Raw genomic sequence first — 20,182 nt, 5'->3', positions numbered from 1 at the left:
AAGTTAAATGTGTGTCCCATCTAGCAGCATTCGTTGGTGCACGGTAAAGATGGCATGATGTGCTTCGCGAAGAGTAGGCGAGCTATCACCAACACCATGAACAAATTACAAATTCCTGCCCTGACCAACAGATGGCATTGCATCAGCGGCGCAGCGATGCCCTCAGTCAATGATGCTACCCCGCAGCCTCGTGCTGCATGTAAACTGAAGATGGTGATGAACAACCGTCTTGTAAAACTGGAGGGAAGAAAGAGATTGAAGAAAATGTTGAAGTTAGTTCCACACGTGTGAAAAAGAGGAACAAATCTGGGCTGTTTTTGCAAACCCAGGCATCCGCTGCAAATTGTGGTCTCTGTGCACGTGTTCGCTTATCTGAGTTGGTTTTCGTTTTGTCTTTTCGCTTTGAAAAGTATTCGGCTTTCACTCTGACGATGGCGCGCTCAAAGGTAATGATGGCTAAAGGATAGGCAGTGGCATGCGCATGTTGCGACCAATCATGAGTTGTGACCCAGGCCGGTGTCTTCCTCGTCAGAGTGTTTGGGGTTGACCATCAGTTCGGATTCAGACCAGGTCACTCTACCTTGGAAATGCTGCCTCTACTCACCCAACCATAGATGGAAGCCCTCAATATCAGACATGAGATCATGTCTGTCTCTCTGGACATCTAGAGCATTCGATACAGTCTGGTATCCCACCTTACTCTCCAAACCCTCTACCCATGACATCCAAGGAGAACCCCACACTAACTTCCTCCACTCTTGTAGCCAACGTGAGTCTCTCAACGGAATATTTCATCTCCTCTCCCGGTCAAGGCTGAAGTTCCTCAAGGCAGTGTTCTAGGCCTCATCTTTTCTTAATCTTCCTCAATGATCGCCCCAACTCTCTGGAAAATCCTCTTAATCTGCATCAATGATCGCCCCACCTCTCTGGAAAATCCTCTTAATCTTCATCAATGATCGCCCCACCTCTCTGGAAAATCCTCTTAATCTTCATCAATGATCGCCCCACCTCTCTGGAAAATCCTCTTAATCTGCATCAATGATCGCCCCACCTCTCTGGAAAATCCTCTTAATCTTCATCAATGATCGCCCCACCTCTCTGGAAAATCCTCTTAATCTGCATCAATGATCGCCCCACCTCTCTGGAAAATCCTCTTAATCTGCATCAATGATCGCCCCACCTCTCTGGAAAATCCTCTTAATATTCATCAATGATCACCCAACTCTCTGGAAAATCCTCTTAATCTTCATCAATGATCGCCCCACCTCTCTGGAAAATCCTCTTAATATTCATCAATGATCACCCAACTCTCTGGAAAATCCTCTTAATCTGCATCAATGATTGCCCCACCTCTCTGGAAAATCCTCTTAATCTGCATCAATAATCGCCCCACCTCTCTGGAAAATCCTCTTAATCTGCATCAATGATCGCCCCACCTCTCTGGAAAATCCTCTTAATCTTCATCAATGATCACCCCACCTCTCTGGAAAATCCTCTTAATCTGCATCAATGATCGCCCCAACTCTCTGGAAAATCCTCTTAATCTTCATCAATGATCGCCCCAACTCTCGAAAATCCTCTTCGTCTTCATTAATGATCACCCCAACTCTCTGGAAAATCCTCTTAATCTTCATCAATGATCGCCCAAACTCTCTGGAAAATCTTCTTAATCTTCATCAATGATCACCCCAACTCTCTGGAAAATCCTCTTAATCTTCATCAATGATCGCCCAAACTCTCTGGAAAATCTTCTTAATCTGCATCAATGATCACCCCAACTCTCTGGAAAATCCTCTTAATCTTCATCAATGATCGCCCGAACTCTCGAAAATCCTCTTCATCTTCATCAATGATCGCCCCAACTCTCGAAAATACTCTTCATCTTCTTGCTGATGACTCCACTCTCCTCCGTGACATCCATCATCCTGCATACAGACAGACAGGCAGCAGCTTCCCTCTCTTCAGACCTTGATATAATCACAAACTCATCAAACACTTTGAACATGTCCTTCCATCCTGACAAACCTCGCACTCTCACTGTCTCTCTCTGAAAGGACCGTCTGGCAAACCCTCATGCCTACTTTATTAACAATCCTCTTGAAGAAGTTCACTCGCTATAACTTATCAGTCATGATCATTCTTGGTCAAAGCACACCTTTAAATTAGCCTCCAAAGCCAGTCACATATCATATAGATCATAGGCATCTTGCAGTGGAAAAAAGTCCTTCCTTGTCACACCTGAACTCCTATCCAGCACGACCTTCATCTGCACCCTCTGGATTGTCTCCTCTGCCACACAATCTGCTCAGCTTGATGCCGTGGATATCAAGGTCTTCAATATCATTGGAATCTCCCACGATGAAGCTCAGTCTATGAGCTATAACTTTCAAATCGCAGACATGTCGATGGTCTCCCTCTCTTCTACCACCTCCTATGAGCTATCTTCTAGTGCCTCTTTTTTGTTTGTCTCTCTTGAGCTAGTTTGTCAACCTAGAGTGGTGTCTCTCTTGAGGAATCTCCCACGATGAAGCTCAGTCTATGAGCTATAACTTTCAAATGACAGACAGGTCGATGATTTCCCTCTCTTCTACCACCTCCTGTCTGGTGTTTCTCCATCTGCTCTTTCTGTATTATGTACCCTCCCACACCTCACCCCTCCTCCATGTGTTTATGTGGTGCACAAGATCTGCCAACAACCTCCTTCTGATGAAACTGCCAAAATCCAGAATCACTGCTCACCTCCACTCATTCGTTCTCTTTTCTCCAGCCAGTGGTGTGGAATCAACTTCCACATTCTCTTCAATATCATTCTTCCCTCTGGGTTTTCAAGTCATCTGTTCACCACCATCTCAGATCATCCCCCATTCATAATCATGGTGGTTTTTTTTACCCACCTCCTTCTCTACCCCAAGCCAACCTCTTTCCAACTTTCCTGTTTTCCGTCCGGAGAGTTTGATTCTGTATACATCTTGTCCACCCTCCTTTGTCCTCCCCTGCTCCTCAATTCTTCCACACATTCCTCATATTTGAAGTCTATATTTTGTCCCTAAGCCCTGCTGTTGCGTGTTCTTCCCTGTCCTTCTGCTGTTTCATTTTGTTCTGTTGCGTTCTGTGTTCTTGCTCCTCCATGAGCCTCGACTCCGTGTATAAGAATAACAAGGAATATCAGACACACTATTTAGCTGCAGATGCTCCTTTTATTCCAAGATGGCTCTCAAACTCAATCAGTTTTGACATCGCTCAGGGGCATTGCCCCCTACTGACTAACCGTAGGCTTACAAACACAATTGAGCCAATTCCACTATTTTATGAAAAAGGTACAATGCCACCTGGATGGACCATTGGTCTTCAGATGGTGTTGATTGTTCAGTGTTCAGATGGTTTTGTCTAGAGTTGAAAAGTGTGAAAGTGTTGATTTAATTTCCAAGCAAAATATATCTATTTTAAGGATCCTGGTCCGTAACCAATTCCACTATTGAGGAAAGCGATCCATGAGACCAGAATGGTGGTTCCAGGTAGTTGCTTGCAGATGTCACTCGGTGGCCTATTTAAAGATCTTCTTGCTCTTCTATTCAGCACTGGGCACACCACTTGGCACCTTTATAAAGGTAAACTTGAATCTTTGATGACCTCTTTTCCTCTGTATCTATTTCCTTCCCAGCCACTGAACTGAATATTGACACATTTAAATATCAAATTCCCAAGTCTGATTGATTCCTTAAATAAATAAAAGACTAGGCTAGCGGGTTTTGTGAACTTCCCAGATCCTCCCCCTTCGGGCACTCCCGGATCGCTCTCCACCCATTGTGACCGGGAGCACTGAGGCTTTCCCTCAACCCCCAGCCTCCCACCTCTCTCGCTTCATTCCGACTCACTTTTCCTGAAACTTTCCTGGAGTTGTTGCAGCGCTCTCCCTCGCTTCTCCTCGCCCTCCCCACACTCGTTTCGAGCGCACATCCTCCGGTGGGCGACCCCCGCCTCTCCCCACCTCCATTCCACACGCCCGGTGCAACATGCAAGACCGTCCGGGCTTCGAGCTCCCCGAGAACCTCGGACTCCTGGGGGTCGTTTGAGGTCGCTCGGCCCTTGCACAGCCCAAGCTGACGGACACGGTGACTCGTCGCGCAGCTTCAACGGCAGGTGGACTCGAGTGCGCCCCACATCCACTCGTCTTTGCTCTCGGAGTCGAAGCTAATCATGTGCCTGGCTGCGCGATTTTCTGTCTGCCAGTCGATCCCAATTGCGGTCTTTGCATGGGACTCGAATATTATAAAGTCCGCATGGCGATGCTGTGCCACAGCTATACTTGTGATGCTTTTAAGTTTGAAGGACGTCTTTAGTTTAAGCTTGACGTCACGACTGCGTACTTCTCACGTCGGATGCCAGTTCGAGCTCATCCACGTTACAGATCCATGCACTCCACCCCCACTTCCTTCTTTTGAACGTAATTAACACTCTCCGGCTCCGGGAAAGTTCTAATTAACTGGACTGCTGCAAGAGCACGACGGGTTGCCGGCTACGTGTTGCTCCATGTTGCAACATGGTCCTTTGTGTTGCTCCATGTTGTCCCTTGCTCCTGTGTTGCTCCATGTTCCTCTGTGTTGCTCTGTGTTGCTCCATGCTCCTCTGTGTTGTTCTGTGTTGTTCCATGTTGCCCCATGCTACTCTGTGTTGTTCTGTGTTGTTCCATGTTGCCCCATGCTACTCTGTGTTGCTCCATGTTGTCCCTTGCTCCTGTGTTGCTCCATGTTCCTCTGTGTTGCTTTGTGTTGCTCCATGCTCTTCTGTGTTGTTCTGTGTTGTTCCATGTTGCCCCATGCTCCTCTGTGTTGTTCTGTGTTGTTCCATGTTGCCCCATGATCCTCTGTGTTGCTCCATGTTACTTCCTGCTACTTTATGTTCGTCAGTGTTGCTCCATACTCCTCTGGTTGTTCCATGCTCCTCTGTGTTGCTCCTTGTTGCCCCCATGCTCCTACGTGTTGCTCCATGTTGCTCCATTCTCCTCTGTGTTGCTCTATGTTGCGCCATGCTGATGCTCCTATGTTGCACCATGTTTCCCCAGAGTCCTCTTTGATTATCTGTGGTGCTCTACAGTCTGTGTTGCCCTATGTTCCTCTGTGTTGCTCCATGTTGCCCCATGCTGCTCCTCCTGTGTTGCACCATGTTCCTCTGTGGTGCTCTATGTTGCCCTATGTTCCTCTGTGTTGCTCCATGTTGCCCCATGCTGCTGTGTTGCTCCATATTGCCCCATGCTCCTCTGTGTTGCTCCATGTTTCCCCATGCTCCTGTGTTGCTCCATATTGCACAATGCTCCTCTGTGTTGCTCCGTGTTTCCCATGTTTCTCTGTGTTGCTCTATGTTGCCCATGCTCCTCTGTGTTGCTCTATGTTGCGCCATGCTGATGCTCCTGTGTTGCACCATGTTTCACAAGGGTCCTCTTTGATTATCTGTGGTGCTTTATGTTGCCCTATGTTCCTCTGTGTTGCTCCATGTTGCCCCATGCTGCTGTGTTGCTCCATATTGCACCATGCTCCTCTGTGTTGCTCCATATTGCCCCATGCTCCTCTCTGTTGCTCCATGTTGTCCCATGCTACTCTATGTTTCCCCATGCTCCTCTGTGTTGTTTCGTGTTTCTCCATGTTGCCTCATGCTCCTTCGTGTTGCTCCCTATTACTCCATGCTCCTTTGCGTTGCTCCGTGTTGCTCCATATTTCCCTCTGCTCCTTTGTTTTGCTCCGTTTTGCTCCATATTGCCCCATGCTCCTCTGTGTTGCTCCATATTGCCCCATGCTCCTCTGTGTTGCTCCATGTTGCCCCATGCTCCTGTGTTGCTCCATATTGCCCCATGCTCCTTCGTGTTCCTCCCTATTACTCCATGCTCCTCTGTGTTGCTCCATGTTGCCCCATGCTCCTCTGTGTTGCTCCATGCTCCTGTGTTGCTCCATATTGCCCCATGCTCCTTCGTGTTCCTCCCTATTACTCCATGCCCCTCTGTGTTGCTCCATGTTGCCCCATGCTCCTTTTTTGCTCCCTATTACTCCATGCTCCTCTGTGTTGCTCCATGTTGCCCCATGCTCCTCTGTGTTGCTCCATGCTCCTGTGTTGCTCCATATTGCCCCATGCTCCTTCGTGTTCCTCCCTATTACTCCATGCCCCTCTGTGTTGCTCCATGTTGCCCCATGCTCCTTTTTTGCTCCCTATTACTCCATGCTCCTCTGTGTTGCTCCATGTTGCCCCATGCTCCTCTGTGTTGCTCCATGCTCCTGTGTTGCTCCATATTGCCCCATGCTCCGTGTTCCTCCCTATTACTCCATGCCCCTCTGTGTTGCTCCATATTGCCCCATGCTCCTTCGTGTTCCTCCCTATTACTCCATGCCCCTCTGTGTTGCTCCATGTTGCCCCATGCTCCCTTTTTGCTCCCTATTACTCCATGCTCCTCTGTGTTGCTCCATATTGCCCCATGCTCCTTTTTTGCTCCCTATTACTCCATGCTCCTCTGTGTTGCTCCATGTTGCCCCATGGTCCTCTGTGTTCCTCTGTGCTGCTGCAATCTCCTCCGTATGTCTTTTTCCCACTCTGTACCTCTGCATGGCACTCTTTTACTGCCTTTTGCCACCTGCCGGCGGCATTTCCCACAGAATGTGAATCTCATGCGCGGGTGCGTGGAGGACGACATATGACGAAGATTCACGCCCTTAGTGGAATTCCCTCTGTTCATGAAATTCCCGCCATGGTGGTAGATCCTTGTACGGGGCAGAACGTACAATGCGACACATGCTGTTCCCAAATGAGACCTGAAGCAGCCAAAAGTTTCAAAATATCGTTTTCACGTTGTTAAAAATTCTCAAAAGGTAATGTCGTTTCCACGTCTTTGACGAGCCTTGGATTGAATGTGGACTTTCCATGTGCGACCATCGCTCGGTATTTTGTACTATTTTCGCCCTGTTAAGTAGTTTTGGGTGTAGGCTACATGGTGGAGCGGGATCCTCAGGTTACATTGCCGGGTCCAGGTCCCGGCTAAATAAAGTATCTGTCTCTCTCTGCGTTGCCATGGCTCGAAAGATGCAGCTCGATCTGGGCAGACGAGCCAAATAACAGGTGTGTCGGAGCCAAAGAGTTAAAATAAAAAGGGATGGCTGGTTGCCTGTACAATCTATCCGTGTCCGGTGGTGTTGCTAGGTGTTCCTGATATAAATGAGCTCCGGTGCTGCTACCTGCACCAATCCTTCCTTCTTATACCGATATGCCTTCCTTCTTATACCTATATTCCTTCCTTCTTATACCTATATTCCTTCCTTCTTATACCTATATTCCTTCCTTCTTATACCTATATTCCTTCCTTCCTATACCTATATTCCTTCCTTCTTATACCTATATTCCTTCCTTCTTATACCTATATTCCTTCCTTCTTATACCTATATTCCTTCCTTACTATACCTATATTCCTTCCTTCTTATACCTATATTCCTTCCTTCCTATACCTATATTCCTTCCTTCCTATACCTATATTCCTTCCTTCCTATACCTATATTCCTTCCTTCTTATACCTATATTCCTTCCTTCTTATACCTATATTCCTTCCTTCTTATACCTATATTCCTTCCTTCCTATACCTATATTCCTTCCTTCTTATACCTATATTCCTTCCTTCCTATACCTATATTCCTTCCTTCCTATACCTATATTCCTTCCTTCTTATACCTATATTCCTTCCTTCTTATACCTATATTCCTTCCTTCTTATACCTATATTCCTTCCTTCTTATACCTATATTCCTTCCTTCTTATACCTATATTCCTTCCTTCTTATACCTATATTCCTTCCTTCTTATACCTATATTCCTTCCTTCTTATACCTATATTCCTTCCTTCTTATACCTATATTCCTTCCTTCTTATACCTATATTCCTTCCTTCTTATACCTATATTCCTTCCTTCTTATACCTATATTCCTTCCTTCTTATACCTATATTCCTTCCTTCTTATACCTATATTCCTTCCTTCTTATACCTATATTCCTTCCTTCTTATACCTATATTCCTTCCTTCTTATACCTATATTCCTTCCTTCTTATACCTATATTCCTTCCTTCTTATACCTATATTCCTTCCTTCTTATACCTATATTCCTTCCTTCTTATACCTATATTCCTTCCTTCTTATACCTATATTCCTTCCTTCTTTTACCTATATTCCTTCCTTCTTATACCTATATTCCTTCCTTCCTATACCTATATTCCTTCCTTCTTATACCTATATTCCTTCCTTCTTATACCTATATTCCTTCCTTCCTATACCTATATTCCTTCCTTCTTATACCTATATTCCTTCCTTCTTTTACCTATATTCCTTCCTTCTTATACCTATATTCCTTCCTTCCTATACCTATATTCCTTCCTTCCTATACCTATATTCCTTCCTTCTTATACCTATATTCCTTCCTTCTTATACCTATATTCCTTCCTTCCTATACCTATATTCCTTCCTTCTTATACCTATATTCCTTCCTTCTTTTACCTATATTCCTTCCTTCTTATACCTATATTCCTTCCTTCCTATACCTATATTCCTTCCTTCCTATACCTATATTCCTTGCTTCGCTGTGTGTCACATTTTGTTCTCCCAAAACCCACCCACATACCTGTCTCACAATCCACCCTAATTTCCACGTCCCCTCTACCTTTCATCCGCAGATCAGGAGAGGAACCCGGTGGGAGTGTTGCAACAATACCACAAAGAGGAACCTGGACAATAACCTGGCTCTCTCCATTGGGAATGAGTCCATGGGATATGGCGGGGATCTCCAACCTCGAGTGCCGGTCTTTGGGCATCACGTGGGGGCAACGTGCTCAACGAAAAGTGTGGTGAGCTTTGGGTTCACCTTTCATTTGGTCATGGCTCCAAAAAAAACCATCTTTGTGCAAAGTTTGTGTTGTCGTCAAAAGTATTTCAAGTACCATATGCAGAATATGTGGTTGAACAAATTATGCAATAAACTGTCTTTGCCCCAATCCATCTTATAAATTCTGTTTTTTTGGACGAGCTCCAGAGTAAGTGGTTCAAGCACGTGTTTAAAATATTTTGACATTATTCCAATTTGTGTTGTGGATTTGGGGGCTGTGGAGGTGAGTTTGCTCCATCTTAGCAGGTATAGCAACCTCGAATGTTTTCCTGCGATGCCGTAACAGGTTGTTCAAAGAAATGCTTGGTGTGACTGGTTGAGTGACTAATGGTGCATTTTGTGACCTGTTACAGCCTGTTGATGTTGCTGCTCCTTACCAGAAGCCTTTCTTTATCATCCGCCGTGGCCTCGTCGACACACCGCAAGGTAGGTATGCGGGGTCGAAGGGCGATGACAATTTCATCGACTAATTTAAGGCACTGCTGGTCACAACGATTGTGACGACCTCACGTCATTCCAATATAATTTTGCAAGTTTTTCCTTGCTTTCTCCTGATGGGAATTTTGCCCCCAATATTTTGCCCCTTTCTCCTTGCAAAAAAACTTTTTGCAAGTTTTCTTTTTCCATTCAAACTCACCTGCATAGCCCCCAAAAATAGAAATATAATTTCTATTTTTCCACCAGGTTTCGTTATTCTAACCTATTCGGTGACATGTTATTTATTTTCTGGATGGTCAAATATAACTTATAGAGGTAAATTTGCTTTGGTGTGTAATTATGTGGAGTCCATGAATGAGAGGTTACTGGACATGCATCTCTTTGCTCATTGTTTGTACAGGTGCCCCAGCGGATAAGCAGAGAAGCACCAGCAGAGAAACAGTTATCAATGGTTCAAAGACAGGGACCGGCAGATGGGGGTCGCTCTCAGGGCAGGGGCACATTGAGACCAGGCGTGTGGGGATCTTGGAGTCAATGGTCGGAGTGCGGCCGATCATGTGGAACAGGGGTGCAAGAACGCCGACGTGACTGCAGGCCTCCACCAAACAGGGTTCCAGATCGCAACCCAGCCAGACGATCTCATTACTGGCTGACAACTGTGAGGGACCGAATGGACCGACAAGGCAGGCGATGGCAACCGGGCAGGTACAGGACGAAGCATCGTGGATCTCACTCGAGGATCTCCTCGAGGAATGGGAGGGAAAAATCTGTTCAGAAACCAAACGTCCAATCGATTCAACACGGTCAGGAACCATCTGACCGTGAGGTTCCTGCTGGAGATGGTGGCGCCGAGCGGCCAATGCCGTCTCATAGCCAAAGAGCAACCCGACTTAGCTACGGCCGCGATGGCCTTCCATGGTCTTTGGAGACGCCCAATAGAGGTGGCTACAGGCACCATGGTGGTACAGCAGCCTTTTCGCTGTATACAGATGGTAAGGAGGAACCTCAAGATGCCGATGTGAGGACCGAAGACGTAAAGGAACCAAGGACGGCCTACAGACCGAGAAGATATCAGCAAAACAGGATGTCTCGCTCCAGGGGGTTATCACGGTCGAGATCATCCACAGCTACACGGTGAGTTCTGCATAAGCAACATTTCACCGTCTCACAATTAGGCTATGAGCCAAGGGGGTTGGTCGGTACCATACAGATGGAGTAAGGCTCATTGTGATTTTTAGCAAGATATATGTCCCTAGATATGAAAAAAAAGTGATAGCAGTGTATAACTCTCGGCCATCTCTGTGTTATCACCCGAAATATTATTATACGCCGGCTTCGCTTCGCCAAAAAATGTGATATTTGCTAAAATTGGAATAAATATGTTTTTAAGGACCACAGAGTGCCAATAATTTGCATACTGGATGCCAACTAATATAGTAATAGAAATATAGAACATTTGTGGGGGTTATTTATCAAAATATTGATATAATGACAAAAAATATGTTAAATTTAGTGAAAAAGTGGTCGAAATCGCTTCGAGTTCAGAATTCACATTGTACATTTTTGTCAATATTTCAAAAATGTAAACTCCCAGAGTAACATTTGACCCCTCAAAATCTTCGCAAGGAACCACTGCATTGGAATATATCATTACTTTGTAATATGGTGGTTGTTTGGGGCACATATTTTGGCAAAGTTCAAAATATGTTCAACCATACCCCCTAATTTTGATATTTTGGAACGAAACATAGCTTTTGAACATTTTAGGTTTATTCGTCTACTACTTTTGGTATCTCAGTGTAATTTTTGGTATTAGCTAGTATCCTAAAGTAGGTTTGTAACATCAGCTACATTATATTTCACAATGCATGCAAACTTGCTCCACACTCTAGGTTTATCATGATCTCTCGAACAAATACGATCTCGATCTCGATCTCGGCACTCTGTGGTCCTTAAAAACATATTTATTCCAATTTTAGCAAATATCACATTTTTTGGCGAAGCGAAGCAGGCGTATAATAATATTTCGGGTGATAACACAGAGATGGCCGAGAGTTATACACTGCTATCACTTTTTTTTCATATCTAGGGACATATATCTTGCTAAAAATCACAATGAGCCTTACTCCATCTGTATGGTACCGACCGGTCAATTTGGGGGGTCTGGCTCATAGCCTAAATACCCACAATCGTTTTATCAATATTATATGGTGAAGGAAAGTTGTTTTGCATCAATTATTTTGAGTGCCACAGAGCAGTGGTCAGTCGAGATTGTTGAAAAAATCTCTGGATAAACTAACATGGAATTGTCCTCACAATTACCTGTAACTTGAGACACGAGATGAACTAGGGCGCGTCCAAAATTCGAAGATTCCATTTTGTACTCAAACTAAACAATGAAAACGACATTAAAAAACTGTACATTTTATTAATTTGTGTTCTCCTTATTCTAATAATAAAGGTTTGTTGAAAATTTTATGACAAAAGCTCAATTGGTTAAAAAAAAAGTTATGGCCTGGACAGACACGCTGAAGCTCAATGGTAAATAAATAAAGAAACACGGAAGCTATTAAAAATAATAATAAACGGTCGTCTCGTGCTTGACGAGCTGTGGCGGGGATAATAAGGGCTATTTATAATCATTATGACTTTGCCCTTTCACATTTTGACCTATTTTAAAATTATTTTATTTAGGTTTATTGAGAACTAGCAGGAGTACCCGGTGGGGGGAGGGGGGCAGAGGGGGGGTTAGGAAGCAGGATAGGGAGGGGTGAGGAAGGGAGTGCGGGGGGGGGGGGAGGGGAGAGGCAGAGGAAAGATATACTACATATACATATTTTTTGTGGAGGGGGGGGGGGGTGGCTTTGACAGGCCCCTCCGTTTTGGGGAAGGGGGGGGGGGGAAGGGAAGAAGGAAATTTTTTCTTAATACCCTCTGCCACCATCACCAGGTGGCACGACACAGTACACATTTACATAGAGAATTCACACCCCTCTCCCAGTCCCCCACACCCCCGAATGAGGCCGCGGCCACATAGCCTATGTTACCCCCCCCCCCCCCCCGACAAAAGTAGTATTTGTATTTGTACCCCGAGTAAAGTATTAAAGTGTTTATAGCTGGAGTACCCGGCGTTGCTCAAGCGAAAAAGAAACATTAACATATTTGAAATGAGGGGAAATATAATGGAAAAGCAATTCGATCCAAATCAGAATCCATCACAAATGTCAAATCATCATTTTACCTTTTTGTTGAATATCTGCTGCTGAATGTGCCGTTCATCACGTTTCTGAGTTAAGTATGATGAGGTTCAGGAAGAAGAAGAAGCCTTACCACCAACTTTGACCGCTTCTGGAATGATTTGATTATTTGTGTTGAAATGTCTGGTGATTGTTTTGTATTTATTTATGCGAATGTGTCGTTGTATATAACTGTCATTAATCAAAAGGCTTAGGCACTATGGAGCGATAAAAAAAAAATCCCAAAAAATGAACTCTATATTTTCAATCTCTTTTTGCCTAAAACACTCCCAGGTACTCACTGATGAACCTCTGAAAGTTTTGTGGTCAGATTTTGCTGACTTTGCTTTACCGTGTGAAGATCCATTCAGACATCTTTGAGAAAAATGGCGACACACACACAGACACACAGATACACAGACAGACCAACAGCTATCTTATATAGTAGTTAAAGGTTTATTGAATATTTGATGACAAAAGCTCAAATAGTAAAAGGTTGTGGCCTGGACACACACACACACACACACACAAACATGCACACACACACACACACACACACACACACACACACACACACACACACACACACACACAACCATTGTATGTCGTTGTGGGGGAAGGGGTGGTTGGGAGGGTGGTCGGGCTCACCAGTCTAAATGTGGCACCTTTCATATTGCGCTGCAATGTACACTAAAATTTTTGCACCTATACACTTAGAGAGAAGAGTGTGTGTGTGTGTGTGTGTGTGTGTGTGTGTGTGTGTGTGTGTGTGTGTGTGTGTGTGTGTGTCTGCACACATGTATAATTTGTCTTTATTTGTGGCTCATGGCTTCCTTTAATGTGGACTTAATTCCACGAGAAACTGTAGCTTTCAATGACTACACCCATTCTCTATGGGAGCGGCAGGAAGGCTCATTCCTCCCTGATATATAGATTGCAGTAGATTGAGGCTCGGGCCTCAATAACATTGGGGTTGTGTTCAGCTTCCAAGTTTCTTGCGGAGTGATCGCCAAGTGGCTTTTAAGCATTCGAGCAAGCACTCGAATTTTCTGTTAAACAGCAGCAGCGATTGTTCCAAAATGATAATAATCGTACATGCTTGTAGTATTTTTACATGGACACAATAAAGAATATGAATATTGTTATTTTTTTGTTTACTCCCGGGAAGGGTTTTCCACGACACGGCACGATAAGCTATTTATTTATACACATTTACACGGCGTTTGTCCAAGGAGGAGAGGAAACTCCTTGTGGAGGAGCGTTATTATTAGTATTAATCTTGTTTTGAAATAACATTAATATTATACTAATATTTTTAGTGTTCTTATTACCCTGCGCTCGCTAAGCGAAAAGCGGGGTTAAGCATTCAGAGCGTACGTGTGCCGTGTCTGCATTTTAAAAATTCATTTTCTCGGCAACCGTTGATCCGATTGACATGAAATTTTCACCATATAAGCGCCTCCTCCTGTTAAATATTTTAATGATTAGTATGACGTCATATGTCACGTGGTACAGGCGCCATCTTGGAAAAACTGCGCACCTCTATATCTCTGAAACCACTCCATGGAAAAAATTGAGAACTGGTTCATTGTCAACTACTCCACATGGGGAATAAGATATGTCAATGATGATGTCATCGGTGCCTTCGTTATGACATCATAATTCGACAAATACAACATTTATCCATTCGATCATTATTAATTTTTTTCTTTGAAACTGTTGGTCTGATGGACACTAAATTTTCACCATAGGAGCGCCTCCTCCTTTAGAATATTTTAATGATAATCATGACGTCATAGGTCATGTGTTACAGGTGCCATCTTGGAAAAAACGAAAAATGTTGCACATCTATATCTCCAAAACCAATGCATTGAAAATATTGAAACATGGCTCATTGTAAATAACTCCATATGGGAACTAGGTGTTGTTAACGATGACGTCATTAGTGCCATAATTATGACGTCATAATTCGACAGGGACAACGCTTAGTCTGATCAGTTTGCAATGTATTGAGCGTAATCTCTGCAACAATTACAGTCGATAATATAAATTTATGATGTCATCACTCACGTGGTCTGGCAGCCATGTTAGATCAAAGAAAAAAAATGTGTAAAAACAGAAGAGTTGGCTCGCAACAAGTTCACTACCCAGGGTAAGTATTCTATGAATACCATCTAGTTTCTTTTGTTATGAGAAGCGGCCTTGGAAAAATACCACGATAAATCTCAACGGATATACACCTCATCTATCTTAACATGGATATACACCTAAACACCCAACTCCCTTGGCAGGGAAACCCCTCTTGGGGTTGGGGGGGGGGAGGGGGGTGATGGGGTAAATATGAAGCTAATGGGGGGAATGGCTCAACCCCACATTCTTGGAGTTAATAAAAGTGTGCAATGATGGTCAACTTGGTAAACTGCCAACACGTAACTACGTGTGCGACTACATTTGAGATATTGAGGGACATATCACTCCTGTCTTGTACAACAGTTGTACAATCCTGTGGGTTGTCGTTATGCACAACAGTGCGTGTTTGCGTCCAAAAGTAATTACATTTTAAAGACAAAACTCGTTTAAAATTCTGACAAACATTTCATCCGTTGATTACGAAGTTCTAGTGAAGTCACCCATTTGGTGACGTTGCATTCCTAAGTATTTTTGGGATTCTTTACACATTTATGATTTTGTGTTAAGTAAGGAGTTTTCCATTTCTATTTTATCTACATGTATTAAGCTTTTAAAAGCAACATTCATGCCTGCTTCATATAACGGGTTCTTTTCTACCCATAATTTTATTGAGCCACATATGCTATAAATAAGCCTCATTTTCTGTGCCAGGCCTGATGTGCAACCCACCCCAATCCCACCCTTGTGCTTGCTGGGATTTTATTATGGGAATAATCATTCATGAAGGTGTTTTTTTCTTTGTGCTTTGGAATTTATAAAGTGGATATTTTGGCACCAAACTGTGTGATTTGTGTCCTCAAATAATGTCTTGGGAATTTCCAGCTAATGCTTATTCTCCCTGTTCAGGACTTTTCCGTCATCCATCCACCCGGGGAAGTATGGCTATGGGAAGATGCCTGTAGTTTACTCCGCCATCAGGCAGGATACCCCCAACCAGCGGCAGCGTGAGGGTGAAGACTCCGACGCGACCCATCATGGCCTCGACCCGGCAGGAGCCCAGAGGGCACCCAGCAATGGTGGAGCATCGTCGTCACGTCATAGAGACTTGACCTCCAGGGCTTTACGCCAGCCCGCAAGGATGAGGCCCAAGCAACAAGGACCAGCTTTTTCCAACCCTAATGACAAAGCATCACATTGGGGTAGATTTGTCGCCGAACGCTCTCACACAGACACCGGGTTGCAGTCACCACAGCCTGGGCCTGCTCATAGCTCAATGGAGGGTTTCCCAGCATATTCATCGCTGCCTCAAGCACGTCATTCCTTGGTGGGGCAGAGTGGAGGCCTCCGCCGAGAAGGAATGTTGAACCACAATGCAAGTCGAGCTGCACGGAATCAGATAATCCGCAAGGCCCGTGAGACGAGGACCTTATCCCATAATCGACACGAGGGGAGAAGACGGCGACGACAGAATCTGGATCAGCGGATGTTTAACTGCTCTGGTGACAAAACTCAGTCAAAGATCTGCAATGTACAGGTTTGTGATTCCTCAACACAGAACATACCACGTGGTGTCACATAGCTGCGTAATGGAACTTGGACATCCGAAAATTTAACCTGATGATATTCATTGCAATATTTGCCACATATTTACCCTCGACAGAGGTGAGGGTGTTGCATTTGAGTCCGTTTGTTTGTTACTTGGCAAAAAATAAATAAATTCAAGTATGTTGTTCACTCCGGTTTGTGTGTGTTTGTGTGTGTGTTTGTCTGTCCACTCACTTATACTTGCCTACAGGTCACAATTTTAAACCGATCTTCACGAAACTTCACCAAATGGTAGAGTTCGTGTTTCGACCAAATCCTATATATTTTTGAGGTCAAAAGGTCAAAAGGTCAACATAGGCCAAAGGTCAACCACTTTCTTTTCAAATTTCTAAATTCCTCAGTTTTAATCCGATTGACTTGAAATTTGAATCGGATTTACATATCGGCTAACTGAATTCAACCACCAACTATTTTTGAGATCAGCTTAGGCCAAAAGGTCAACATAGGCCAAATTTATAAAATTGACAATTTTCATCCGATTAACTTAATTTGAAGAAGATTTGCAAATCAAATCGACATAATTCAACCACCAATAAATTATTTGTGAGGTCAAGAGGATGCTCTACTGATGCTCTACTGGTGCCATTCTACTTTGTTCTGTTTTGCCAAGTGTCGCTCCATGAGTGATTTTTTCATCTGTCTGTCTGTCTATGTCTGCACAGAATAAATATGATATTCTCTGCAACCGTTGGTCCTATTGACAGGAAATTTTCAACATAGGTGCACCTCCCCCTTTAGAATATTTTAATGATAATTGTGACGTCATAGGTCACGTGGTACGGGCACCATCATGGAAAAACCGAAAAGCTTTGCACCTCTATGTCTCCAAAAGTGCTGCATCTAGAAAATTGCGACACGGCTCATTGTAAAGAACTCTCCATGGGGAATAACATATATTAATGATGATGTCATTGGTGCCCCCATTATGACGTCATAATTCGACAAGTACAAAATTTCATCCGATCAAGATGAAATTTCTTGAGCGTCATCTGGGGATAAATTGGTGGAGAAAGAAAAATGATGACGTCACCGGTCACGTGGTTCGGCCGCCAAATTTGTTTTGACACAAAATCCTTAAAAAAAACACTGAAAACATATCCTGGCGATGGTCTGCAATCTCTGATAGCTCTTTCTTGTTCATTTTTGCTTTTTGTTGTTAGAGTTTGTGTGTGTATGTGTGTGTGTGTGTGTGTGTGTGTGTGTGTGTGTGTGTGTGTGTGTGTGTGTGTGTGTTTCATCAATCCTATTTGTTACACACTTTAGCTGTAGAAGCTGTATATCTGCTTTACCATGACTTTGCAAAGCTATTAGATGCTGGAATGTTCCTCTGCGGGTCTGAGTGATTGGGCAGGTATTCGTAACTTTTTGTTGATCAAGAGACCTGGAAAATATTGGCACATTGAAATAGGTGACACTCATTAAGAATTAAGTAACATAGACATTTTTGTCTCCCACGTGCATGAACGCCTCGTGATGACATCATTCTGAGTGATACAGCTGAAGATGTCACATTTCCATCCGAAGAGAAAAGAAAGCACACCCAATGCTCTTATGAGCTCTCATCCAAAAAGTAATGACGAAGAGTTACGAAGACAGAGTCATGTGTATTTCAATATGTCAGGCTGTTAACTTATCAGCAAAGATTATTTAAGAAGCAGAGAGAAGAGGTGAAGACCAGTTTTTGTTCTGTAATTAATTTGACACTATGGATGGAACCTTTTCTTCTCCGGATGTGCTTGTAATGCCTTCAAGGTGTGGGGCGTTGTTCCAGCTGAAAACCTGCAGCAATACTGTTTGGTCTCTGTATCTCTAGGCTCAAATCAATGCCCCAGACCTGAGGGTCATGACCCTCGTGAACATCTGACTCTTTTTTTATGAGCCAGGGACTCCTGCCGTTGTCTACGAAAAGCCCGCACGACCATGGCAGGATGTTCCTGTTGCCCTCATCTGCTGCACGTAGCCATTGAGTTTATTATGGCTCCGTGCTCGGTTAACAAGCTGCAGATCCTGCCTTTGCATTACTGACCAAGTGTTTCATCAAGGTTGTGCTCCTGCCTTCAACACCAGTTGGGTCACATATTTGGAATGGAAGGTCATTGCGCAAAGATCACAGCCTCCTGCGGGAAGCACTGGATGGTAGATTGTGATAGTCAGAGCGAAATCACATGGGATTTTACCAAAACTTGTTTTCATCATTCGAAAACAAGTGACAGAAAGCAACAGGCATTTAGCTTGGATCGCAAGCAGGCTGGGGGTAGTTTGCACAGTAAGTGTGCATTTTCAACCTGGCAGATAGAAATCTCCTTTGTTCAATGTTTTTATTTATTTATTTGTGTATACAAGATCGAGGCCCGTGTAAGAGCTAACACTGATTACAAAAAGACAAACTGACACATAAAACATATGATAAAGGGAGCGGGAGACAGGATGGAGAGCAGGGACATCGGGAGATCTGTGGGAGGGAGGGGGCTTGTGGGAGGAGGCATGCGAAGGGGGGAGGTAAAAAAAAAAAAACACATGGACACTCCTAGGACTTACAGAAAAGAAGTCGGTATTTCAAAAAAGTGGATCTGGGGTGAATTAATGGGGGTAGAAAAGATCAAGATTTTGGATGGGGGAAGATAAGAGATGGTGGTGAACAGCTGTTTTAAAGACCTGGAGGGAGGAGTGGGATTGAAGAGAGTGAGGGAGTTTGTTCCAGAGGTGGGAGAAAAGAGGAATGAAAGAGTGAAGGTGAGCAAAGAGTCTTGATTTTGGCCATTTAACCATAAGAGGGTTGCTGGCAGATCTTGTGCGTCCTGTCGGAATATTTGGGGGACAGAGCACAGACAGAGCTGGAGGAGCAAGGCCGGAGAGGAGTCTGTAGAAGACAGCCGGAACCGGAGAGGAGCTTTTGTATTTCGGATATTGTTTGACAATTCACAAATCTCTTCTGCCCATCTCTAGCCATGTGTTTACTATTAACATGTGTCTAGTTCAACATCTATCTATAATTCCAGTAATCTCTGTGTGTGTGTCTGTGTGTGTGTCTGTGTGTGTGTATGCGACCGCTGTTTCTCGACAACTACCGGTCCGATATACTTGAAACTTGCCAGGTATATTGCTGGGTACCCGAGGATGTGCCTTTTCAAGGTTTTAAATTAATCGGACAAGTAGTTACCGAGCTATGGCGATTTCTTTACCAAACTCCGCAAGCCGTTCGCTTTGGACCAAACCATTTCATGTAAATAGAGGGGGGGGGATTGTCACCGTACTCGCAAGCCGTTCGCTTTGGACCAAACCATTCCATGTAAATAGAGGGGGGGGGGGGGATTGTCACCGTACTCGCAAGCCGTTCGCTTTGGACCAAACCATTTCATGTAAATAGAGGGGGGGGGGGGGATTGTCACCGTACTCGCAAGCCGTCCGCTTTGGCTTTGTGAATGGACCAAACCATTTCATGTAAATAGAGGGGGGGGATATAAATTTAGATATATATATAGTACGGGCATGCCCTAGTATTTATAACACATGCTAGAGTAAGCAACAACTCGTTGCGCAAAATTCAATTTATGTCTTTACTTCCACTTCAGGTAGTTTATTGAGAGCTTCGTAAGTGAACCTCTATGGCAATTGCATGTACTAGGGCGTGCCCGTACGTGGGTGCAAAAAAACATGCGTGCAAACAACAACAACAAAAAAAAACTTTGAAACCACGTGGCAGTAACGACCACAGAACCCCCCCTCTATTTACATGAAATGGTTTGGTCCATTCGCAAAGCCAAAGCGAACGGCTTGCGAGTACGGTAGAACCCCCCCCTCTATTTACATGAAATGGTTTGGTCCATTCGCAAAGCCAAAGCGAACGGCGAACGGCTAAATCGCCATAGCTCG

General features: G+C 44.1%; 1 protein-coding gene across 3 annotated transcripts in view; it reads left to right on the top strand.

Moving 5' to 3' along the window:
• Positions 1-3,803: 3,803 nt before the first annotated feature.
• The window catches only part of THSD4 (thrombospondin type 1 domain containing 4), a 274,230-nt gene continuing 257,851 nt past the window's right edge, over positions 3,804-20,182 (top strand). Inside the window, exons 1-5 of one of the 3 annotated variants that reach the window (XM_068106810.2) lie at positions 3,804-4,136; positions 8,692-8,862; positions 9,254-9,326; positions 9,739-10,472; positions 15,611-16,238. In XM_068106810.2, coding sequence (XP_067962911.2) covers positions 8,774-8,862; positions 9,254-9,326; positions 9,739-10,472; positions 15,611-16,238 — 1,524 coding nt within the window. In that variant the 5' untranslated portion in view covers positions 3,804-4,136; positions 8,692-8,773. Of the gene's footprint in view, positions 4,151-8,691; positions 8,863-9,253; positions 9,327-9,738; positions 10,473-15,610; positions 16,239-20,182 lie in introns of all 3 variants that reach the window. The other 2 variants (XM_068106811.2, XM_068106812.2) reach the window with 2 other exon arrangements.

This window comes from Myxine glutinosa, chromosome 2, assembly GCF_964187855.1.
Source record: "Myxine glutinosa chromosome 2, kmMyxGlut1.1, whole genome shotgun sequence".
NCBI classification, from domain to species: domain Eukaryota; kingdom Metazoa; phylum Chordata; class Myxini; order Myxiniformes; family Myxinidae; genus Myxine; species Myxine glutinosa.
This window is presented reverse-complemented; position numbering and strand designations above follow the sequence as displayed.